The sequence below is a fragment of the Saccopteryx leptura genome, chromosome 5 (genome assembly GCF_036850995.1).
Source record: "Saccopteryx leptura isolate mSacLep1 chromosome 5, mSacLep1_pri_phased_curated, whole genome shotgun sequence".
Lineage (NCBI taxonomy): Eukaryota > Metazoa > Chordata > Mammalia > Chiroptera > Emballonuridae > Saccopteryx > Saccopteryx leptura.
In genome coordinates this window covers 140,479,559-140,505,302 of record NC_089507.1, presented here as the reverse complement: position 1 = coordinate 140,505,302, position 25,744 = coordinate 140,479,559, and the positions used below count along the sequence as shown (strand labels likewise).

The 25,744-nt window shown below is 43.9% G+C and overlaps 1 protein-coding gene across 1 annotated transcript; it reads right to left on the bottom strand.

The window, feature by feature from the left end:
• Positions 1-1,039: 1,039 nt before the first annotated feature.
• Positions 1,040-24,374, bottom strand: GALNTL5 (polypeptide N-acetylgalactosaminyltransferase like 5). Its single transcript, XM_066385202.1, has 10 exons — positions 24,282-24,374; positions 22,712-23,012; positions 22,632-22,640; positions 22,269-22,380; positions 19,984-20,150; positions 18,925-19,047; positions 17,456-17,705; positions 13,866-13,983; positions 13,034-13,183; positions 1,040-1,289 (listed from the first exon to the last, which is right to left on the bottom strand). The coding sequence occupies exons 2-10, from the start codon at positions 22,971-22,973 to the stop codon at positions 1,137-1,139; spliced, it is 1,344 nt and encodes a 447-aa protein (XP_066241299.1). The 5' UTR covers positions 22,974-23,012; positions 24,282-24,374; the 3' UTR covers positions 1,040-1,136.
• Positions 24,375-25,744: the final 1,370 nt, after the last annotated feature.

Genomic DNA, 25,744 nt, shown 5'->3' with positions numbered 1-25,744 from the left:
CTGCTTCATCGTCGCACCTAAGAAGACACCTGGCCTGGGATGACCACTCAGTTGTTGATCAAATGAGCATAGTAGATGAGTTAAGTTTCTGGCTGTAAAAACCAGCTTTTGTCTTCTCCAGCATAGGCTATGTTTAGGGATCCTACCCTAACTAAGCCTTCCCCCACTCCTTTGTACTCCCTGCAATGTATTCCTTTGCTTATTTTCTCATTCTCTTTGTCTTTGTGAATGATGTATATTTCACTTTCCTAGCCACCTGCCTCAGGGTGAATGCAGCAGACATCCTTCTTAACCGAAAGAAAGTACCTTAGACATCTGAGAGTGTGTTCACCCAGGATAGATGAGGAAAGTAGCTGCCTCTTCCCTGAGCTGGTATAAACAGTTCTCAAGTCAGTTAGAATGTAGGCTATCAACAGGGCATGCAGTCCAAGGAGTGTCAGGAGAGCAACAGGCCAGAGCCACAGGAGGGGACCGACATGAAAAAGGCAAAACTACAAGCAGGGAGGAGGCAATGTCTCCAAGTGACAGAAGGACAGACAGGAACAAACAGGAGCTGGACCTGCTCACTCAGTCAAGTGGAATGGGCATAAGAAACTCAGGAACACAACTGAGCAAGGGATCAATGCCAGAATCTACATTGGCAGCAAGAAAGGAGTTCGATTAGGTTGAACCAAAGTGGGTGTTACCAACCAAGACTCTCTGGGAATGTCTTTGTGAGAAGGCCACTGGGCCAGGTGGCCTGACTGGAGCAGGAGGAGAGTTGGCAAAGGCTCCAAGAGGGGGGCAGTTCCTGTGGTGTCCCCAGGATCAAGTGAGTTTAGCAAACAATTGGAGGTAATTGTATGATAGAGTCTTAATTGTGTGACAGCATACATTTCTGATATGAAAGGTCTTGCCACCCCAGAAATTGAGTGGCAGATGAGTGGGGGAGGGTGGGGGAGGGCTGTCATCATTTTGGAGTATTAAGGGCTCTCATTAAAGGAGGGGGGAAAAAAAGGCAATCCGTTGTACTCTGGTTGTATTTCCAATTGTATTTCATCTAATGTCATGATGTTCCAAACTTGTATTCTTCTCTATTTTGATGGACTAGGAAACTTTTTAACCTTTGATAATGAAAACAATTCATTTTCTTTTCTTTAGCTGCCCCCGACTGGCTCCAGTTCTGGGAAGACAGTATCCAAATACCACTGAAATGACTTGCAACCCAACTGTTTCCTTAATTCGACACGCTCACTAATGTTTCCATAGGGAATGAATTTCAGGTGAGGTCTTCGTAAAAAAAACTGCTCCTAAATGGAAATGAAGAGTTTCATAAACCAAACAACTCTTTGGTCATCAAATCATGGCATCTAACATAGCGGTATAAATTTTCATCATCTGTACTTAAAAACCTCCTGACATCCTCTGTATACGGACAAACAGAGAACCTGGGACTAACCCCACACATATTCACAGTATATGCTGTGATGGACAATGGCTAAGGTGGAGTACACTCCCTTTCTCCTATTCTCTCAATGATGCTCAAGGACCCCCTCAAAAAAACACCTCAATCCCCCATTCCAATTAACACCTTCATGGTTTCAGAAATGGCGGATGTTGTGGTAGCTAAGGGCAAATTGACTCTGGAGGAAGACAACCTGGGTTTAAATGCTGGCTCTGCTATTTATTAAACAGGTGACCTTGGCACCTACCCTCATGGGGGTTGCTGTGAGGACTGAACACGTTAATATGTGCTAAGCCCATCAGAGATGAAAGCTAGCACATAGTGTCATGTCAGTGTTGGCCATTATGATTACCACTCCTAGTTAGCTTTTTAGGCTCTCTGGTTGAAGGAAGCAGCTATTCTAAGTAGTCCAAAGCCTCCTTATATTTTCATCTCTATATTCTTAATTCCCAGCGTATAGTATAATGATATTGTTGATTGAGAAGAGCAGGCTTAGCAAAATTAGCACGCTATGGGCATGCCACGTTGGATTCTCCCCAGGGGTCCTTTAGCACCATAGATCTTTGCCATCTTGTCTTGTCATCCCTAGTTCCCTGGGGTAGTTGTGCAAGGGATGGGGCTAAGGGTGGGGGAGGGCTGTCGACATTTTGGAGTGAAGGCAGAGAAGACCTTGGGCAAACGTCTCCCTGTTTGAACCTCCTCTTGTCCAATGTCACTCAACTAAATGGCCCAGTGTGCCGTGTCATACAACCCATTGATTATGCCAAACATTATATTCTTTTTAAGTCAGATGAAACCTTTTGGCAATCCTAGCTGTGTTCAAGTCAAATACTTAAATTTGTGACCAGAATTAACAGACAAAAATAAATAAATAAATAAAAATCAACAAACTAAATGCAAGAAACCATAAGCAGCAATTTAGTGATTACTTGGGTAGAACTCTAGGCTTAGAAACCTTACATTTTATTTCATATTCTTCATTATTGTATGACGTTTTTTGTTTTTGTTTTTAACATTTTATTTATTGATTTTTAGAGAGAGGGGAGAGAGAGAGAGAGAGAGAGAGAGAGAGAGAAGGGGGAGGAGCAGGAAGTATCAACTCCCATATGTGCCTTGACCAGGCAAGCACAAGGTTTCGAACCGGCAACCTCAGTGTTCCAGGTCGACGCTTTATCCCACTGCGCCACCAGAGGTCAGGCCTGTATGACGTTTTATAAAAGCATTACCTTTTTTTTTTTTTTTTTTTTTTGTATTTTTCTGAAGCTGGAAACGGGGAGAGACAGTCAGACAGACTCCCGCATGCGCCCGACCGGGATCCACCCAGCACGCCCACCAGGGGAGTCGCTCTGCCGTGACCAGAGCCACTCCAGCGCCTGGGGCAGAGGCCAAGGAGCCACCCACAGCGCCCGGGCCATCCCTGCTCCAATGGAGCCCTGGCTGCGGGAGGGGAAGAGAGAGACAGAGAGGAAGGAGGGGGGTGGGGGTGGAGAAGCAAATGGGCGCCTCTCCTATGCGCCCTGGCCGGGAATCGAACCCGGGTACCCCGCACACCAGGCCGACGCTCTACCGCTGAGCCAACCGGCCAGGGCTGCAGCATTACCTTTTTAAAAAATAGTTTTTAAAAATCAGGAAATACAATAAACATACAAAAAAGATCACATAAAATATAAACGTACAACTTAATGGATTACTGAAAAAAAAAAATCAACCTTGGTTAATGCTGACTAGGTGAAGAAATAGAACATCACCAGCCTCCCAGAGGCCCTCGTGTTTCCTGTCCTTAAATGCTATCCTGATTATAGATTCATTTCTTTTTTCTTTTTTTTCTGAAGCTGGAAACGGGAAGGCAGTCAGACAGACTCCCGCATGTGCCCGACCGGGATCTACCTGGCATGCCCATCAGGGGGTGATGCTCTGCCTATCTAGGGGCGTCGCTCTGCCGCAATTAGAGCCATTCTAGCACCTGAGGCAGAGGCCACTGAGCCATCCTCAGCGCCCGGGCAAACTTTGTTCCAGTGGAGCCCCAGCTGCAGGAGGGGAAGAGAGAGACAGAGAGGAAGGAGAGGGGGAGGGGTGGAGAAGCAGATGGGCACTTCTCCTGTGTGCCCTGGCCGGGAATCGAACCTGGGACTCCTGCACGCCAGGCTGACGCTCTACCACTGAGCCAACCTTCTCTTTCTAGCTTTGGTATCTAAATATGCATTCATAGATTCTATAGTTTCATTTTACCCATTTTCTTTCTTTCTATGTTTTTTAAAAAAATTTTAATGGGATGACATTGATAAATCAGGGAACATATGTTCAGAGAAAATATCTCTAGGTTATTTTGGCATTTGATTATGCTGCATTCCCATCACCCAAAGTCCAATTGTCCTCCATCACCTTCTAACTGGTTTTCTTTGTGCCCCTCCCCTCCCCCAATTCCCTCCCTCTCCTCTCCCCTACCCTGTAACCCCCACACTCTTGTCCATGTCTCTGAGTCTCATTTTTATGTCCCACCTATATATGGAATCATATAGTTCTTAGTTTTTTACTAATTTACTTATTTCGCTCAGTATAATGTTTTCAAGGTCCATCTATGTTGTTGTAAATGATCCAATGTCATCATTTCTTATGGCTGAGTAGTATTCCATAGTATATATGTACCAAAACTTTTTAATCCACTCATCCACTGAGAGACACTTGGGCTGTTTCCAGATCTTCGCTATTGTGAACAATGCTGCCATAAACATGGGTGCATTACTTCTTTTCAAACAGTGCTATGGTGTTCTTGGGGTATATTCCTAAAAGTGGTATAGCTGGGTCAAAAGACAGTTTGATATTTAATTTTTTGAGGAATCACCATACTGTTTTCCACAGAGGCTGCACCAGTCTGCATTCCCACCAGCAGTGCAGGAGGGTTCCCTTTTCTCCACATCCTCGCCAGCACTTATTCTGTGTTGTTTTGTTGATGAGCGCCATTCTGACTGGTGTGAGGTGATATCTCATTGTGGTTTTAATTTGCATTTCTCTAATGATTAGTGATGTTGAGCATTTTTTCATATGATTATGGCCATCTGTATGTCCTCTTTGGAGAAGTGTCTATTCATTTCTTTTGCCCATTTTTTGATTGGATTGTTTGTCTTTCTGGTATTGAGTTTCACAAGTTCTTTATAAATTTTGGTTATTAACCCCTTATCAAACATATTGTCAAATATATTCTCCCATTGTGTAGTTTGTCTTTTTATTCTGTTCTTATTGTCTTTAGCTGTGCAAAAGCTTTTTAGTTTGATATAGTCCCATTTGTTTATCCTGTCTTTTATTTCACTTGCCTGTGGGGATAAATCAGCAAATATATTGCTGCAAGAGATGTCAGAGAGCTTACTGCCTATGTTTTCTTCTAAGATGCTTATGGTTGTACAGCTTACATTTAAGTCTTTTATCCATTTTGAGTTTATTTTTGTGATTGGTGTAAGTTGGTGGTCTAGTTTCATTTTTTTGCAGGTAGCTGTCCAATTTTCTCAACACCATTTGTTGAAGAGGCTGTCTTTACTTCAATGTATGCTCTTACCTCCTTTGTCAAATGTCAGTTGTCCATAAAAGTGTGGTTTTATTTCTGGGTTGTCAGTTCTGTTCCATTGATCTATATGCCTGTTCTTATGCTAGTACCAGGCTGTTTTGAGTACAATGGCCTTGTAGTATAACTTGATATCAGGAAGTGTGATACCTCTCACTTTATTCTTCCTTTTCAAGATTGCTGAGGCTATTTGTGTTCTTTTTTGGTTCCATATAAATTTTTGGAATATGTATTGTATATCTTTGAAGTATGTCATTGGTATTTTAATTGGTGTTGCATTGAATTTATAAATTGCTTTGGGTAATATAGACATTTTAATGATGTTTATTCTTCCTAACCATGAGCACGGTATATGCTTCCACTTGTTTGTATCTTCCCTGATTTCTTTTATCAATGTTTTATAATTTTCCGAGTACAAGTCTTTAATCTCCCTGGTTAAATTTTTCCTAGGTACTTTATCTTTTTGGTTGCAATGGTGAAAGGGATTGTTTCCTTAATTTCTCTTTCTGACAGTTCATTGTTAGTATATGAAAATGCCTCTGATTTCTGAGTATTAAGTTTATATCCTGCCACCTTGCTGAATTCATTTATCAGGTCTATAGTTTTTTGACTGAGACTTTAGGGTTTTCTATATACAATATCAATCATCTGCAAATAATGATAGTTTTAGCTCTTCTTTTCCAATTTGGATGCCTTTTATTTCTTTTTCTTCTCTGATTGCTGTGGCTAGGACTTCCAGAACTATGTTAAATAAGAGTGGTGAAAGGGGGCACCCCTGCCTTGTTCCTGATCTTAAGGGAATTGCTTTTAACTTTTGTCCATTGAGTATGATGTTGGCTGTGGGCTTGTCATTAATGGCTTATATCATGTTGAGGTATGTTCCCTGTATTCCCACTTTGCTGAGAGTTTTGATCATGAATGGGTGCTGGATTTTATCAAATGCTTTTTTCTGCATCAATTGAAATTATCTTGTGGTTTTTCTCCTTCCTTTTGTTTATATGATGAATCACATTGATTGATTTGTGAATAATGTACCAGCCTTGCCTCCCAAGAATAAATCTCACTTGATCATGGTGTATGATTTTTTTCATATATTGCTGGATCCGGTTTGCTAATATTTTGTTGAGGATTTTAGCATCTAAATTCATCAGGGATATTGGTCTATAATTTTCTTTCTTTGTGTTGTCTTTGCCTGGTTTTGGAATCAGAATTATGCTCACCTCATAAAAGGAGCTTGGAAGTCTTCCTTCCTCTTGAATTTTTTGAAATAGTTTGAGAATAGGAGTTAGTTCTTTCTTTGAATATTTGGTAGAATTCACTTGCAAAGCCAGCAGGCCCAGGACTTTGCTTTTTTGGGAGTTTTTTAATAACTGTTTCAATCTCATTTGTTGTAATTGGTCTGTTTAGGTTTTTTGATTCTTCCAGATTAATTTTTGGAAGATTATATGTTTCAAGAAATTTGTCCATTTCATCTAGGTTGTCTAGTTTTTTGGTGTACAGTTCTTCATAGTATTTTCTTACAATATTTTGTATTTCTGTTCTGTCAGTTGTTATTTCTCCACTCTCATTTCTAATTTTATTTATTTGAGTCCTTTCTCTTTTTTTCTTGGTGAGTCTGGTAAAAGGTTCATCGATCTTTTTTACCTTTTCAAAGAACCAGCTCCTGGTTTCATTGATCCTCTGTATTGTTGTTTAGCCTCTATGTCATTTATTTCTGCTCTGATCTTTATTATTTCCTTCCTTCTACTAGCTCTGGGCTTTAATTGCTGTTCTTTTTCTAGTTCTTTTCGATGCAGGGTCAAGTTGTTTATTTGAGCTTTTCCTAGCTTCTTAAGGTATGCCTGTAATGCTATGAACTTCCCTCTCAGGACTGCTTTTGCTGTATCCCATAAATTTTTTAATTTTTTTTTTAATTTTTCTGAAGCTGGAGACAGGGAGAGACAGTCAGACAGACTCCCGCATGCGCCTGACTGGGATCCACTCGGCACACCCACCAGGGGTGACGCTCTGCCCACCAGGGGGCGATGCTCTGCTCATCCTGGGCGTCGCCATGTTGCGACCAGAGCCACTCTAGTGCCTGAGGCAGAGGCCACAGAGCCATCCCCAGCACCCGGGCCATCTTTGCTCCAATGGAGCCTTGGCTGCGGGAGGGGAAGAGAGAGACAGAGAGGAAAGCGCGGCGGAGGGGTGGAGAAGCAAATGGGCGCTTCTCCTGTGTGCCCTGGCCGGGAATCGAACCCGGGTCCTCTGCACGCTAGGCCAACGCTCTACAACTGAGCCAACTGGCCAGGGCCTGTATCCCATAAATTTTGAGTTGATGTATACTCTTTGTCGTTCGTTTCTAGGAATTTTTTAATTTCTTCTTTGATATCGTTAACTCATTCTTTATTTAATAACTTGGTATTTAGTTTCCTAGTGTTTGAATATTTTTCTGTTTTTATGTTGTGGTTGATGTCTAGTTTCATGCCATTGTGATCAGAGAAAGTGCTCGATATGATTTCATGAGCCTTTGAAAAGAATGTATATTCTGCTGCTTTAGGGTGAAAGGTTCTGAAGATATCTATTAAATCGAGTTGATCTAGTATGTCCTTTAAGTCTGCTGTTTCTTTGTTAATTTTTTTCTTGAGTATCTATCTAGTGATGTTAGTGGGGTATTGAAATCCCCCACTATAGTATTGCTGTTGATCTTGCCCTTTAAATCCATCAAAGTCTGCTTTATATATTTAGGTGCTCTTATATTAGTTGCATAGATATTTATAACGGTTATATCTTCCTGTTGGATTGCTCCCTTTATCATTATGTAGTGACCTTCTTTATCTCTTACTATAGCCTTTGTTTTTTTGTTTTTTGGGGTTTTTTTTGTATTTTTCTGAAGCTGGAAACGGGGAGGCAGTCAGACAGACTCCCGCATGTGCCCGACCGGGATCCACCCGGCATGCCCACCGGGGGGTGATGCTCTGCCCATCCGGGGCATCGCTCTGTCACGACCAGAGCCACTCTAGCGCCTGGGGCAGAGGCCAAGGAGCCATCACCAGCGCCCGGGCCATCTTTTTGCTCCAAGGGAGCCTTGGCTGCAGGAGGGGAAGAGAGAGGCAGAGAGGAAGGAGAGGGGGAGGGGTGGAGAAGCAGATGGGCGCCTCTTCTGTATGCCCTGGCTGGGAATCGAACCCGGGACTTCTGCAGGCCAGGCCAACGCTCTACCACTCAGCCAACCGGCCAGGGCCTACGAGAGCCTTTGTTTTAAAGTCTATTTTGTCTGATATAAGTATTGCTACTCCAGCTTTTTTTTCATTTCCATTTACGTGAAATATTTTTTTCCATCCTTTTATCTTCAGTCTATGTGCATCTTTTGTTTTAAGGTATGTCTCTTGTAGACAGCATATGTATTGGTCCTGTTTTCTTTTTTTTTTTTTTTTTTTTTTGTATTTTTCTGAAGCTAGAAACGGAGAGACAGTCAGACAGACTCCCGCATGCACCCTACCGGGATCCACCCGGCACGCCCACCAGGGGGCGACGCTGTGCCCACCAGGGGGCGATGCTCTGCCCCTCCGGGGCGTCACTCTGACGCGACCAGAGCCACTTTAGCACCTGGGGCAGAGGCCAAGGAGCCATCCCCAGCGCCCGGGCCATCTTTGCTCCAATGGAGCGTCGGCTGCGGGAGGGGAAGAGAGAGTCAGAGAGGAAGGAGAGGGGGAGGGGTGGAGAAGCAGATGGGCGCTTCTCTTGTGTGCCCTGGCTGGGAATCGAACCCGGGACTTCTGCACGCCAGGCCGACGCTCAACCACTGAGCCAACCGGCCAGGGTGGGTCCTGTTTTCTTATCCACGCAGCTACCCTATGTCTTTGGATCGGATCATTTAATCCATTTACATTTAAGGTTATTATTGATATGTAGTTGTTTATTGCCATTTTATTCTTTAAAACTGTAATCCTCTTTTGCTATATTCTTTTTCTCCTTTGATCTGTTTACAACAGGCCCCTTAGCATTTCTTGCAGCCTTGGTTTGGCTGTAGTGAATTCTTTGAGGTTTTTTTTTGTCTGGAAAGCTTTTTATTTCTCCTTCAATTTTAAACGATAACCTTGCCAGCAAGGTTAGTAGGCTCTTGTTCTGCATTACTTTGAATATTTCTTGCCACTCCCTTCTGGCCTCAAGTGTTTCTGTTGAGAAGTCGGAAGTCTTCCTTATGAGGGCTCCTTTGTAGGTGATAGTCTTTTTTTCTCTAGCAGCTTTTAATATTTTCTTTTTATCACTTATCTTTGGTATTTTAATTATGATGTGTCTTGGTGTAGATTTCTTTGGGTTTCTCTTTAATGGAGTTCTCTGTGCTTCTTAAACTTGTGAGATGTTTTCCTGCCTTAATTGAGGGAAGTTTTCAGCTATGATAGTTTGAACAAAGTCTCTATCCCTTGTTCTTTCTCTTCTTCTTCAGGAACCCCTATGATGCGGATGTTATTTCTCTTCATGTTGTCACAGAGCTCTCTGAGAGTTTCCTCAGACTTTTTGAGTCTCTTTTCTTTTTTCTGCTCTGCTTCTGTGCCTTCATTTATCTTGTCCTCTGACTTGCTGATTCGATTCTTAGCTTCATCTATCCTGCTTTTAATTCTTTTCATTGTGTTCTTCATTTCTGATATTGTATTTGTCATTTCTGACTGATTCTTTTTTATTATTTCAATGTCCTTTATTATATTTGCTATCTCTTTCGGTGTTTGTAATGACCATCTATTGTTGTTCTAATATCTTTGGGCATCCTAACAATCATTATTTTAAACTCTGCATTTGGTAATTTGGTAATATCTGACTCATTCAGGTCCTTTTCTGGGGATTTCTCTTGATTCATTTGTGTTGCATTTCTCTGATTTCTCATTTTGTCTATGTAAACGAAGATTTTGGCCACTGGAGTCCACTGGGTGTGGCCTCTGTGTTCCCTAGGTGTGGTCTGTCTGCAGGCCCCCCACCCCCTCTGCTGTTGCTGCCTAGGGCATTCAGGTATAGGCGTTGCCGGTGCCTGCCCACTGAGGCTGTTGCTGTGGTTTCTGCCTCTCCTTCACAGGAGTGGCTGTGATCACATGCTCGGATGTACAAACCTCAATGGCCTTGGCCTTCGCCCCACCCCTGTGGATGGCACGTTATGCTCGGCCCTGAGGGCAGGGGTAAGCACCTTTGCTCAGCTGCAGATCTCAGCCTGATTCTGGGCTTTTGCCCCACCCCTGCAGGAGGAGCCTGCTTTTGGGACGGCTGCAAGCCTTGGCTCCACAGGCTGGGCGAGACTGTGTGCCCAGGCTCAGTAGTGGGACTCCGCCTGTTCTGGTCTTTTGGCTCCACCTCCGCGGAAGGAGCTGGCTCTCAAGTCAGTCAATAAGCTTCGGTTTCGTGGGCGGGGCAAGGCTGTGCTCCTGCACCCTTGCTCAAGGGCAGATCTCCACCCCGTCCTGGGTTCCAGCCCTTCCCCTTGCAGGCTGGTTTGTAGGCAGCACATAGCTGGGCTTGACCACTTTTGCACATCCCCTCCTCCCCAGCCGGGCAAGTCTTAGCTCACACCTGTGCCTCAGTGGTGGCTAGCCAGCTTCCGCCCTTGCTGACAGAACCACGCTTCCGTGTCCCACCGCCACCCACCCTCTGGCGAGCCCTCAGCCATGTGGGTGGGGCGTGCAGCTCAGACCCTAAGACTGACTACTGTAGTCCCGAAAGCTCCCTCCTTCTAAGCGACTCTGCTCTGAGTGCCACGGGAGAGCTTGTTTGGCTGGTGTCCTGCTTCCCTTTGCTGGTATTGCTGTTTCCAGGGGAAATACTCACTTCAGTTTTGGGGAATGACTCATCCCAGGGGTTAGGGTGGCTGTCTCTCAAAATGTTTCTCCCTGTGCCTCCTAGATTACACTCTCTTCCTGCTACTCCGGTCTTCTCCTCTCTCTCCATCCCCGGGAGCCCCGGGTGAGTGGTTGTGAGAGAGGTGTTCTATGTGGTCCCTTTAAGAAGAATCCTGGGTCTGGGAAATCAGTCCCTTTCTCACAAACAGTATCCTGTCTTGTTTCCAACTAAATACTGTCCATACGCCTCTTCTATGCTCTGGGGCTGTAGGCTGGGGCTTTGTTCCTGGGAACTCAGGACCCTCCTCTCTCTGCTAAACTCACTTCCCACCATGCGAGCCTCTCCCGGCTGCCGTTTGTTCTGGGGAGCTGGGCAGCCCTCTCCACGTTTCCGCTTTTCCTGCCAGTCTCAGTGTGCCTTCTTCAGTGTTCCTTGGTTGAAGAGTCCTCTTAGTTTAGTCCAAAGTTGGTTTTTCCAGATGATGGTTCTTAAAATTAGTTTGTAATCCACTTTGGTTCTGGGTGGTGGAAGTTGGTACTTCCACCTACTCCATCGCCATCTTGTCTTACCTCATTTTACCCATTTTTAACTTCCAGAAAAACACAGTATATTCTACTGTGTTTGGCTGCTTCTGTTCACCATTATGTCTATAAGATTTACCTATACTGTTGTGTGTGTTTTGTGTGTGTGGTGTGTGTGTGTATGGTTGGTTCATTTCCATTCCTGTAGCAACTAAGTATAGCACATTGATCCATTCTGCTTTTGTTGAGTGTTTGAGTTGCATTCATGCGGGGCTAGCAAACAATGCTGTTTATAAACCTCCTTGCTATGTATTCTGGTGCACAAAAGCTTTCATTTCTCCAGAATGGAATGGCTGGATCATGGGCTCTCCATATCTTATTATTATTATTATTATTATTATTATTATTGACAGAGACAGAAAGAGACAGAAAGTGGGACAGATAGGGACAGAGAGAGAGGAAGAGAGATTAGAGGCATCTATTCTGTGTCGCAGTACCTTAGTTCTTCATTGATTGCTTTCTCATATGTACCTTGACTGGGGGCAGGGGGCTCCAGCAGATCAAGTGATCCCTGTTCAAGCCAGTGACCTTGGGCTTAAGCCAGCGACCATTGGGCTCAAGCCAGCAGCCATGGGGTCATGTCTGTTATCCCATGCTTAAGCCAGTGACCCCACGCTCAAGCTGGATGAACCCATGCTCAAGCCAGCAACCTTGGGGTTTCGAATCTGGGTCTTCTGCATCCCAGTCTGATGCTCTATCCACTGTGCAACTGCCTGGTCAGGTTACATATCTTTCACTTAATGTTGCCCAACTGTTTTCCAAAGTGAGTCTATCAGTATCTGAAAATTCCTGTTGCTTGCCAATACTTGGTCCTATCTAGAAATATCTACCTGAGGATTTAATCCACATTGTCCTGATTCCTTAATAAATTCAGCAGTATTAACTTTTATAACTTAAAAGAATAAATTAAGGAAATATTATATGAAGACCAGGACGTATAATATCACAGAGAGATTCTTCCGTATTTCTACCCGTGTATCTGAAAAGAAGTCTTGTTGGGGGTCAGTGTCCACATGCATTGTGCTTGGATTCTGGGTGGACGACTTTTCAGTTAAATGGAACCACATGGCACGTTCTCTGTATGCGTACCCTTTTAGGTCCTGGCAGGGCTTAAACCTTGGGGAGATGCACACAGGAAGGGGTTTGACTTTGTTACAGAAATCTTTGTTGATAGATAAGAAAAGACACAGTAGAGGTTCTTGCATGGTCCTGGGATCAGCAGCAATCACATAGTTGGAAACGTAATAGTCGTGGAGGAAGAGAATCGAAAAGTTGCCTTTGGGGATGGGAGCAGGGAGAGAGGGAGAGTTGATTGCTTCAGAGGGGTAGTCCTTAGGCTAAGGGGCCAATAGACCTAAGCGACAACAACAACAAAAAAAGACTTCTTGTGTTGGTTGGTTTACTTCTGAGAAACTTGAGTTTCCCTAGAAATTTAAAAGTAAAGGTTAAGTGTAGCAGCTTAGAATGAACTAATTGAGGACAGGGTCTGGAGACGAGTGGACGAGTGGTTGAAGGGGTGCTGCTAATTTAAGGAAAAGAGAGAAAAGAACAAAACCTAATATCTGGAAAGGCAGTAGAAGACTTCTTCAGGGCAAACCCCACTGTGTCCTCTCACCCATCTTTTCAAATCAGAGACATACTCTTTACCTTGTATTCATCCAGCCAAACGTGCACCAGCCTCAGGTTGTTATGGTTCATGGCTTTGACAGCTTCCGTTTGATTCATGATTCTTTGCCTCAAAAGATGTCCCACTCGAGAGCAGGGCAGCATAACGAGTTGGCCTCCACACATCCAGATCTAGACATAAGAAAAATACAGAAAATGTATTCATGTATGTTTGCTAGCAATAGGCAACTGCTGAATTTTGTTCTGTAAACATAACGACAGCTAACATTTACCAAGTTTCATTTCATTTAGTCCTCATAACAACCCTACGATGCAGATGCTGCGATTATGCCCATTTTACAGATGGAGAAACTAATACATGGATTGGTTAAGCAGCTTGCCAACAGTGACACAGGGCTGGTAAGTGGCAAAGCACAGGATTCAAACTCAGGAAGTCTGGCCTCTGAGCCAGCACGCAGAAGACTGAGTGATTCTGCCTCTCTCATCCATGACCCATTCTGATGCCGATTAGGTATGAAGAGGGGCATGGTTCACAGGTGCAGCATGGCTGATATCAGCCCTGAGCCCCGAGGGAGTCGGAAGACAGAGTTGACAGAGGAACAGTCCAGGAACGCCCACGTTTGAGATGATGTGCAGAGGAAGAAACTCCTGTGAAGGAAACTGCACACCACCAAGCAGTGGAAGGGGGAACCTAAAATGGAAATGTCCTAAAATCCCCCATGTGACATCAGAGTGATGCCACTTCCTCATGTAGGAAAACGGCATAACTGCCACAGCAGGTGACATGACTTAAAGTTTGATTTCACTTTGTATGTACAAAGGTAACTATTTAAGAAAACAGAATCTGAATTACCCTGAGTGAAAGTTCCAAGTTTTCTCCTCCCCAGAGGTTCATGCCCTTGTCGTACTGCCCGATCTCATTAAAATAATGCCGATTTATAGCAAAAATTCCTCCAGCCATGGCAGGGGACCTAAAAAAGGACACATAAAGAGTAAACTCATTCTGCAGACTGAGCCATTACGGATTTTTCCAAAAATTATATTGAATATTAATGATAATGTAGTTAAAAACGAGAAAATAACTATGGTGCATCCATAAAGTCATGGTGCACTTTTGACTGATCACAGGAAAGCAACAAAAGACGATAGAAATGTGAAATCTGCACCAAATAAAAGGAAAACTCTCCCAGTTTCATACCTATTCAGTGCAGTTCAATGTGGGCTCACGCACAAATTTTAGGGCTCCTTAGGTATCTATCCCGTATAGCCTCTATAGACTTGTCACTGACTGATGGCCTACCAGAACGGGGTTTCTCCACCAAACTGCCAGTTTCCTTCAACTGCTTATCCCACCGAGTAATGTTATTCCTATGTGGTGGCGCTTCATTATAAACGCGCCGATATTCACGTTGCACTTTGGTCACGGATTCGAATTTAGCGAGCCACCGAACATACTGAACTTTCCTCTGTACCGTCCACATATTGACTGGCATGGCCGTGGGCTGCTCCGCTGTATACATGGTGTTACATCATCATCTGCGCAGAGCACATGCTGCCACATCATCCTACAGAAACTGGGAGGGTTTTCCTTTTATTTGGTGCAGATTTCACATTTCTATCGTCTTTTGTTGCTTTCCTGTGACCGGTCAAAAGTGCACCATGACTTTACGGACACACTGTATATTAACTATGCCAAAATCATCTTAATATACATTTAAATGTGTAAAATATACTAAGTTAAAACCATCACAACTAAAAGTAGGCAATAACATTTACTTAACTCTCACCAAATTATGTAAGCGATATACAGGGTGGGGCAAAAGTCAGTTTACCGTTGTTCTCACAGAAAATAATACAATTATTGATAAATAATAACACGAGAATAAACTCTGTTTCGTGTGCTCGCAACTGTAACCCTATTTTTGCCCCATCCTGTATTCTAAGTGTTGTCTTGGTCAGAGGGAAAATTACCTTTCGACTATGAGTTTCCCATGGGGATGATGACTGAATTGGGTGGTGGGGTTTAGAGATCCCCCTTTCTGAGGGCAGTAAGGGAATTGTAATATTTACTTCTGGGAAAACCATCATGTGACAAAGTATCTTTTTTGTTTTTTTTTGTTTTTTACAGGGACAGAGAGAGAGTGTCAGATAGAGGGATAGATAGGGACAGACAGACAGGAACGGAGAGAGATGAGAAGCATCAATTATCAGTTTTTCGTTGCGACACCTTAGTTGTTCATTGATTGCTTTCTCATATGTGCCATGACTGCCGGCCTTCAGCAGACTGAGTAACCCCCCCCCCCCCCCTGCTCGAGCCAGTGACCTTGGGTCCATGCTAGTGAGCTTTTTGCTCAAGCCAGATGAGTCCGCGCTCAAGCTGGCAACCCCGGGGTCTCGAACCTGGGTCCTTCTGCATCCCAGTCCGACGCTCTATCTACTGCGCCACCGCCTGGTCAGGCGACAAAGTATCTTTTTTTGTCCACCAATAGCAGGACCCATAAATACCAAACTAAATGGTTTAAAAAGTAATTCCATGTTCATTCATTCACTCATTTGTTCAAAAAAAGTATCTACTAAGCCTCTGTAATGTGCTAGGGGTAAATTAGTGAGTCAACAGGCAAAGGTGGGAGTAGGGACACTGGGGAGAGGTTGTTCACAGTGGTCCCAGAGAAAGACGATGGACTTTTGAACAAGGCAGTGAGATAGGGTCAAATTCTTGACCTCTTTTGAAGATGGAGCCAGCAGACTTGCTGTCATGGGATGTGGGGTGTTGGAAGGAAGACAGAGTCTCTGCTGACTCCCACGTGTTTGGCCTGAATACGTGAAGATGGAGTTGCCAGGCAGCACAGTGGGGACCGCCATGGGAGGAGCAGGGTCTGGCTGGAAAGGCTCGGTTTGGGATGTTTGCAATGTGCATTCAGCATTCAAGCGGAGATGCCAGGAGACAGACAGATACATCTGACATTCTGAGAGATGTCAGGGCTGGAGACGTAAACATGGGAGTGGTCGGTGTAGGCAGATTGAGATTCACTCTGTGAGGGGATGAGGTAGAGAAAGGGAGGCAACATGGAGACTTGGGCACCTCAACAGGAAGGGGTGGGAGAGGAGAGGAAGGACGGGCAGAAAGACAGGAAGGAGGAAGAGGAATGGGTGAGGCAGGAGGAAGACCAGGAGACTGGAGGTCAGAGGCCAAGGGAAGAACACAGGTGAGAGAGAGAGAGGGAAGGGAGAGCTCAGCAGACAGAGCAAGTGAGCACTGGCTTTAACAGTGTGAAGGGCATCAACAAATTTTTATCTGGGGAAGGAGAGGCAAAGCCCATTTAAAGTGAATTGGGAGACGAGAGTTAATAGAGGTGAAGATCAAGGCTATAGTGTTAGAAAATTTACTCGTGGTTTGTGAAATGAAGGTGTTCGTGGTAGAAGAAGAGAAGTGAGCTCAGTGACAAAAGTTATCAGTAAATGTGGCCCTGGCTGGTGGCACAGGGAATAGAGTGTCATCCCATAGCAGTGAGGTTGCCCACTCAATCCCACGGTGGTTGGTTCAAGCCCTGGTCAGGGCACGTATGAGAAGTAAGCAGCGGGTGCAAAACTAAGTGGGAAAATGAGTTGATGCTTCTCTCTCTCTCTCTCTCTCTCTCTCTCTCTCTCTCTCTGCCTTTCACCTCCGTCTCCCTGCTACGTCCCTCTCTCTCAAAAGAAAAAAAAAGAGTTATCAGTAAATGTAGAAAGTGACCTGGAGAAAGTCTCTTTAGAAGTAACCTCATAAATGCAGCTAAAAGGCACAATATTAAAATTGTTCTCACATTAGACATGCAGTTTCCAAGACTAATAATCTAGGAAAATCACATTTATCTCAATCTCTAAAGTTACAGAGAGAAGCCCTTGGGTAAATATGTATGTTAGAAATGAATTTGGCAGAGACATTATACTTTTTCTCTCCACAGTGCTGGCATTTTGTTCATTGATCAGCATATACAACATGCTCCTGAAAACCAGATCCACATTCTAAAGACCTCTGAGATCAGAGGGATTCCAGGCACGCAAGAGTTGTGAACTGGGGTGAGGCGCTCTTTTTCAGTGGAAGAAACTCAAAACCTACTTCATTCTATTATTACAGAGTTTTAGAAACAAGATAACTTTCAGGACCCAGATAAATAACAAAATATCCTTAAGGCCAAGAAATTGAAGAAATAATTCTGACAGTTATTTTTTCTTAAAAAATTTTTTTTTATTGATTGGTTTTTAGAGAAACATTGATTTTCCCTCCCATTTATTTATGCATTCATTGGTTGATCTTTGTGCTCTGACCGGGGATCAAACCCACAACCTTGGTGTATCAGGACGATGATGCTCTAGCTACCCAGCCAGGGCCAAAAGTTGTTTGTTTTTTTCTTAGGTACCAATACACATATGCTATTTCCCCATAACCAGAAGAAATCTCACCGGATGGGTCCAGTGGGCCCTTCTGGTCCATCCATCTCATAAGAGAAAACATTATCCCATTTAAATTGCAGATACCAGTCGAAAGCTCCTCTTACAATAGGAGAGGGCTGGTACTCCAGAGTCATGTCGTTAATGATGTCTATTATAGGACACACTACCACTTTGTGGTTCTTGGCAATGGCATTCAGCAAGGGCTGCAACCATACTTTATTCACCTCACAGTGGCTGTCCAGGAACACCAGGACGTCTCCTGGGGAAGCAAGAACAGGCTCGTGTTAGTCCGTATGGATGAAACATCTGACCACCCACATCCAAGTCCGACACAACCAGTGAGTAGAGCATCTGCTATGTGTTTGGTTCTCAAGGTGCTTTCAGTTCCACTGGGGGGGGGGGGGGGAGTCAAGAAACACACTTTGTTTTGGACCAAAAATGTGAGCCGTCATGTGCTACAGATATCTAGAAGGAGCTGGTGCGCTGCAGGTGAGAGAATAGGTGTGGGGAAGATTCTAAAAGAACAGGTAGAACTGAGCTAGCCTTCAATAAAAAAAACACTTGAATTTGGCTGGGTTTGACCAGTCACCTCAATTTAGCAAGTGTTCATGCCAAGGATACCGTCTCTGGTGTTTACTTCGGGATGCAAAGATGCATAATTATTTTTGCTTGAGTTCAAGCTTTCGTGAGGGTCTGGCCTGCTTAGAGAACATGGGGGAAATGGCATGGCCAAAATAAAGAATACGTGTTGGAAATAGCCAGGGCTAGCCAGGCTGTGTGTGGAGGGGAAGATGTGGGGGAGCAGAGAGCTAGAACTCAGCTGCTGGGGTCCAAGGCAGGGCTCCCTAATGGATGCTCTTTGCTTGGGTTCCCCACTAGCCCAGCTGAGCCTTTCTGAAACTCCTTTGACCCAGACCTCCTTCCTTCCCTTCCTCCCTTCCCAGGAGGCGGGCTAGAAGCCTTGAGTCCTCACTTCTTCCCCTACCCTTGATCCTTCACAGAAACTTCTCCCAACAGCTCTTTTCCATCTCGCTTCCGCCTGGCTTTGGAGACCCTGAACAGATGCCCCGCCTGGCTTCAGAGTCCCCTGTGCCACAGGCAGCGGCCCTACGGCTCCACGGCCCCCAAAAGCCTTGCTTTCCTCACTGCTTGGCAGGCCTGGTTCCCAAGAGTCCCGCAGTGGATTCCACACGTGTGGAACCGTATCTCAGCCTTTGTGTCTGGGGTCCCTCGCCCTATAATTGGGAGCTGACAGGACAGTGTCTGCAGGAGGCTCTCTTCTGTCTGAAATAACACATCAATGTTTTGAAGCAGACTACTCCTCAGAGCTAAAAGAAAATCCAGTCCTCAGACAGCTGAAGTACATTTCTAGTCTCTCTTCACACCAGTGGAGGGTCTCAGTGCAGATTACTTCTGCACAGGCAGAAAGGTCTCTGTGACGCAGACACCGGTTCCCGTTGCGAAGGAAATGTTCCTACCCGAAGCACGTGCTGCTCCAATCATCCTTGCTCGAATCAGCCCCTCTCTCTTTTTGTTTCTTATTATTTTAATCTTTCCCCGAAAATTTTCTAGGTGATGGTCTAGTTCTTCTTTCAGATCACCTGCGGGGGGGGGGGGGGGGGGGAAAATCCAAGGCTTGACAGTGTCTAAACGATGACTGCAGAAATGAAAACAGTTTAGCTCAATTTTCATTGATTCCTAAAAATAACAAGCTCTCCCTTTCTGGGAAAACTTTGTCCTATGCAGTATGAAAATCAACTGTAGACAGTCGTTGGTTTCCAGTGAAATACCTCTAAAAAAAAGTCACTCTTAAAATTTTAATAGAAAGAGCATGAGTTGTGGTGTTTTGGGAACAGTTTGGCTTTATTACTTACAACTATGCTTCTAACGTGGTGGTGCCTCTTAGGCAAGTTGTCAGGCCACGTGAGCCTCAGTTTCCCTGTCAGTGAGGAGAGATACCCACCATACTTCTTGCTGTATTATCGTGAGATGAAGAAACACAACACTCAGCATAGAGCCTGGTACCCAACAGTCATTCAGTAGTTAGAGGTTAATACTATTGATGATAAAGGAGGCTAGGCTCAGGCCCTGGTCGGGTTGCTCAGTGGATAGAACACATCCTGGTGTGCCAAGGTTGTGGGTTTGATCCCTGGTCAGGGCACATACAAGAAGCAACCATTGAGTGCACAACTAAATGGACCAACTAAGTGGAACAACAAGTTGATGCTTCTTTCTCTCTCTCTTTCTCCCCCTTCTTCTTTCTCTCCCAAAATCAATGGAAAATTTTTTTAAAAAGAAAAAGACCAGGTTGGTTCCCCTACGTGCACCTCATGGAAGCACTAACCACCCATTTTCCCAACACGGTAAGGACAGGGACCAGTTCTTCCATCCCTAGCAGTGTAGCAATAGCATTGAGCTCAGTGCCAGCCCCAACACCCACCCAGAAATCTTCTTTGTGAAGAATGACTCTCAGGCCATTAAAGGTAGCAGTACCACCCTCAAAGCAGCTTAGGTAGATTATCAGTGTTCTGTCTTACCAAAGTCGCTCATGTCATCCACCAAAATAATTTCTTTAAGGATTTTGTGTGGAGTAAGGTTCATGACACTGGACACGGTCCGTAACAAGGCATTCAATTCTTCATTGTGGAAACAAATGATGACGCTGGCAGTAGGAAGATGGATTGGGTAATGTTTTTGAAGACACCTGCAGGCGTAAAGAAGCAGGAGAAAATGATTCGTGTTTTGGGATTTCAGCTCCCTGATTTCAAACTTTATTATAAAGCTTTGGTTTATAATTATTATTATTGGTTATTATCGCAACCAAAACAGTATGGTACTGGTATAAAAATAGACATGTGGATTTATGAAACAAAATGAGATCCCAGAAATAAACCCATGCATATATGACCAGTCAATTTATGACAAAGAGGCAAGAATCCACAGTGAGGGTCTTTACAGTAGCAGCCTCTTCTAAAAACTGTGTTGGAAAAACAAGGCAGCCACATGCAAAAGAATGAGACTGGACCACTGTCTTACACCATACACAAAAATTAACTCAGAATAGATTAAAGACTTGGCCATAAGACCTGAAACCATAAAACTTCGAGAAGAAAACATAGGCAGAAGCTCGTTGCCATCAACCTTAGCAATGATTTTTTTTGGATCGGATACCCTCCAAAAAAGGCAACAAAAGCAAAAATAAATAAGTGGGACTGCATCAAACTAAAAAGCTTCTGCATAGCAGAGGAAGCCATCAACAAAATGAAAAGGCAATCTAGTGAATAAGAGAAATTATTTGCAAGTCATATGCCCGATAAGGGGTTAATATCTAAAATACATAAGGAACTCATACAACTCAATAGCAAACAAACAAGAACAAGATGCAATTAAGAAAAATGGGCAGAAGATCTGAATAGACATTTTTCTAAAGAAGACACACAGATGGCCAACAGGTACATGAAAATGATGCTCAACATCACTAATCATCAGGGAAATGCAAATTAAAACCACAACAACCCCCCCCCCCATGTTAGAATGGCTGTTATAACAAGTGTTGGTGAGGAAGTAGAGAAAAGGGATCCCTGGTGCTCTGTTGGTAGGAATGGATGTAAATCATTGTGGCCACTGTGGAAAACAATATGGAGGTTCCTCAAAAAATTTAAAAATAGACTTACCATATGACCAAGCAATTCCACTTCTAGGTAGTAATCTGAAGATAATGAAAACACTTAACTCGAAAAGACATCTGCACCCCCATGTTCATTGCAGCATTATTTGTAGTAGGCAAGACATCGGAACAAACTAAGTGTCCCTCAGTGGATAAATAGATTTTTTAAAAATGTGGCCGTTAAAAACGCAACGAGGCCCTGGCTGGTTGGCTCAGTGGTAGAGCGTCAGCCTGGCATGCAGAAGTCCCGGGTTCGATTCCTGGGCAGGGCACACAGGAGAGGCACCCATCTGCTTCTCCACCCCTCCCCCTCTCCTTCCTCTCTGTCTCTCTCTTCCCCTCCTGCAGCCAAGGCTCCATTGGAGCAAGGTTGGCCCAAGTGCTGAGGATGGCTCCATGGCCTCTGCCTCAGGCGCTAGAATGGCTCTGGTTGCAACAGAGCGACGCCCAGATGGGCAGAGCATCGTCCCCTGGTGGGCATGCTGGGTAGATCCCAGTCAGGCGCATGCGAGAGTCTGTCTGACTGCCTCCCCATTTCCAGCTTCAGAAAAATACAAACAAACAAACAAACAAAAAAACCATGCAACAAAACAATTAAAAGTTCCACTACAAACAGAACCACGAAAAGAAGGAAATCTTGCAACAACACAGATGGACGTTGAGGGAGTTATGCCAAGTAAGATACGTCAGACAGGACAAAACAAATCTGAATGAGCTCACATGTGGAAGCTAAGAAGCATAAACAACAGTCCTCACCTCTCCCCCACCACACACACACAGAAAAAAGCTCATCGACACAGAGAATAACAGACAGTTGGCGGATGAAGAAGTGAAGGGGGCAGGGGCTCATAGGTACCAAAGTCCAGTTATAAAAGACGTTCTGGGCTGTAAGGGACAGAGTGGTGACTACAGTTGATACTACTGCGGAGCCTATTTGGAAGCTCCAAGGAGAGTGGATATGAAAAGTGCTCTGTGCAAGAGAAAAGCTTTTTTGTAACGATGTATGTTGATTTACGTAAACTAGGTCTATTGTGATTATTTTACAAAAGATACCAAGATCAATTCATTATGTTGTACACCTGAAACTCATATAATGTTATATGTCAATTATACCTCAATACCAAAAAAAAAAAAAAAAAAAAAATAGAACCATACATTTTATTTCTGGTATCTGGCACATGTCTCTCGCTGCCCAAGTGTTTACTGATAATGATATTAAATCCATAGTTTAAAAAGCCATGTAAAAGTTCTCTGTCCGTATAGTTAACTGCAAGAAAAGGGCATTAGGGTCACATAAGTATTGGCTTACTAACATCACTCTGCTAGAAGGGTAACATTTTTAATAATACTTATAAAAATTTATTTCTGTGAAAACCAGAAAGCTACCTGAAACAAATATAACAAACTATATTTTAAAATTGTTAAACTTAGATGGTAAATACATACCTTTTTTAAAAATTGTTTTCTGTATATAGTATAGGAAATATTTCATAATTTAATGATTGGTCTGAAAAAGACATTCTCTCCCTCTTCCAAATATTAAACTTATGACATAGTTTCCCCTTAAAATAACTAACAGAGAAACTCAAAATACTTACCTAATCTAACAGATGGCCTTTGTTCTTTAGTTTCATATGTGCTAGGTATTTTAGCTCTTACATGTTGTCTTGGTATTTGCCCTGAGCTGTGGTTAATTTGCAGTTGCAATTTTTTGTGAAGGGCCCAAATTGACGTAGGCTGCTGCGTTTTCTTCTGCCCACTGCTCTCGTGATTATGGTGAAAATATATATGTAACAGAGCTGTGTAGACCCCAAGTGTCAAGGACCCATAGAGTAAATGTGGAAGTACAGCATTTCTCATTGTAAACTTAGCATTTTTGAGGGTCCGTTTCTCAATTTCCTAAATCGGAAGGGTTTGAGAGAAGCTGTATTAGACATTTCAGTGGTTTTGTGGGATCATATACTTGGGTTAAATTCAATTTTCAGTGTTTAAAAAAAATAATCATTTTGCTATCAGTGCTTATCATGTACTTTGATAAGCTTTTGTACTGTTTTCTATTACCGACAACTCTTAAAACTGATATTCAAAAGATTATGTAACATCAAACTATGTAACAGGCTTATACAACATATGATATCACTTAAAGTCACTGGCCCATACTCCAGAGCCTGTAGCTAAAGGAAATAATGTGAAAGAAGTTTTACTCACCCCTCATACATACTCAATCCATCTTAAGGTGACAGTATAGGTATATGTATGTATGTATGTATGTATTTTTGAGAGAGAGAGAAGAGGGAGAGAGATGGGAAACACCAATTCATAGTTGTGTCGCTTTAGTTGTTCATTGATTGCTTCTCATACATATCTTGACAGTGTGTGTGTGGAGGGGGGCGCTCAAGCCAAGCCCCATGACCCCATGCTCAAGCAGCAACCTTGGGCTCAAGTCAGCGACCTTGGGCTCAAGCCAGCAACCTTGGGATCATGTCAATGATCCTGTGCTCAAGCTGGTGATCCTATGCTCAAACTGGATGAGCCCTCGCTTGAGCCAGCGACCTTGAGGTTTCGAACCTGGTGCCTCAGCATCCCAGGTTGATGTTCTACCCACTGCGCCACCACCAGTCAGACAGATATTTTAAAAATCCAATTTAATGCCAGTCAGACAGTTACATAAAACAGACAGTGTCACATGCCAGAAACAAACAGTGGAGACTATGAGCCACTGCTAATGGGCTGTGCAACGGTCTGGCCATGTTGGCAGGATCTAGCTCAGCAGAGTTTATACACACGGTGTTGGTATCCCTGGGAATACATGCTGTAGAGACTCTCATGAGACCTGTACCAGCAGGCTATTGAAGTAGTGTTTGTAATAACAACTGGGCACAATTTAGGTTTCCCTCAATGGGAGCACTAATAAAGGGAGGCTGTTTTTATCAATACCAGAAATGGACTAGCTGCAGCTACATGTATTCATATTGTAAAATGTCAGGAAACAATGTTGTCCAAAAAAATCCAAATAGAGTATGATGCTGCCTGCATACATTTGGGAAACATGACAAGCAGTGCAATTATTCTTAAAGCATAGTTCCCCCAGTTGCCTGGAATATGTCACTTCCCCCTACACACACACCCCCAAACGCATTCCCAAAACACCCAGAAAACCTTTTCTACCAAACAACAGTTCCAGGAAAGCTGTGATTGGTTTTTCAAATCTGTCCCCTCAGAAGGTCATCATGTTCAATTATTTTCTCCTCTATAATATGTTGAGTTCACATGCTAGAAAAACACAGAATTTATAAAACATATCTCAGTGACAATTTGTATGTATAGCAAACAAAATTTTAAATGCATTAAAAAAACCCATGTTAACTAACACACATGTGCATACATGCATGCACATGCACCCACTGAGAAACAAAAACCCAAAGCTAAGTCTGGATACAGTCATTGAGTTGGTTTGAAATGTGTGTCTTGAGAGTCAGGAAAACACAACCGTGCTTCAGATGATGTCACAACTAATTTTTCTGTAAACCATCAGTATTGGTAACCCCGAGCTTGCTGAGGACAATCTTAATAACAATCTCTAAACAAAACCTATGACTTTCTCATACCACAAAGTGCTTTTTTCTTTCCTATTTAATTTTTTTTTTTTTTTGTATTTTTCTGAAGTTGGAAATGGGGAGTCAGTCAGACTCCCGCATGCGCCCGACCGGGATCCACCCAGCACGCCCACCAGGGGGTGATGCTCTGCCCATCTGGGGCGTCGCTCTGTTGCAACCAGAGCCATTCTACCGCCTAAGGCAGAGGCCACAGACCATCCTCAGCGCCCGGGCTAACTTTGCTCCAATGGATCCTTGGCTGTGGGAGGGGAAGAGAGAGACAGAGAGGAAGGAGAGGGGGAGGGGTGGAGAAGCAGATGGGCGCTTCTCCTGTGTGCCCTGGCCGGGAATCAAGCCCAGTACTCCTGCACGCCAGGCCGACGCTCTACCACTGAGCCAACCGGTCAAGGCCTAATATTTTTTTTCAGTAAATAACTCCTTCAGTTGATACAAATCTTAAGAAGCACAAGGTATACCATGAAAATTGGCCCTGATATTCAAGAACCATAGTCAGTGTGATGGCCAGTCCCTCTCTAGGTCAGAGATAACTCTTTAAAAAAAAATCAGATTGTCTTTACCCTAACCCCCAGAGCCAGCATCTCATATGAGAGTCAGCGATTTGATGCAATCTTTCCACCAGCCTCGGTGGAGAAGCCTTCCCATCTCTGAGCTGGCCCACCTACCGCTGACATGGCCACTGCGGCTGCTTGGTTCCCAATGGATTTTCTACTTTGAGTCACGGGCGGAATTAGGCAGGAACGTTCACCAAAAGATCTGGAAGATGGGATTACTTCCTGAATGGCTGACTTGATGGGGCCTCGACTCTGAGCAAATACTGGGCTGGGCCGGGCTGCCCTGCTGACGTGGTACAGCTCACAATGCAGCACCTGTGACCTTTGTGAGGTCATAAAGCCCCACGACATCACACAGAGTGTCCCAGCCCCCAGGGGCCCCTGCCTGGGAGCTCCAGCAAGGTGAAGTCTGGGACCTCCAGACTTCCAAAGGGTCCTTTGAGAAAGTCTTAGAATCCTTCCG

What these genes read in the sequence shown, in the direction of transcription:
- GALNTL5 (XM_066385202.1), bottom strand. Translation starts at nt 22,973, where the DNA reads ATGAGAAATGCTGTACTTCCACATTTACTCTATGGGTCCTTGACACTT. An exon ending in CCAGATACCAGAAATAAAAT is followed by an intron (nt 20,151 to 22,268) that starts GTATGGTTCTAT and finishes TTACGCCTGCAG; the next exon opens with GTGTCTTCAAAAACATTACC. An exon ending in GGGCCCACTGGACCCATCCG is followed by an intron (nt 13,984 to 17,455) that starts GTGAGATTTCTT and finishes GTCCTTTTTTAG; the next exon opens with GTCCCCTGCCATGGCTGGAG.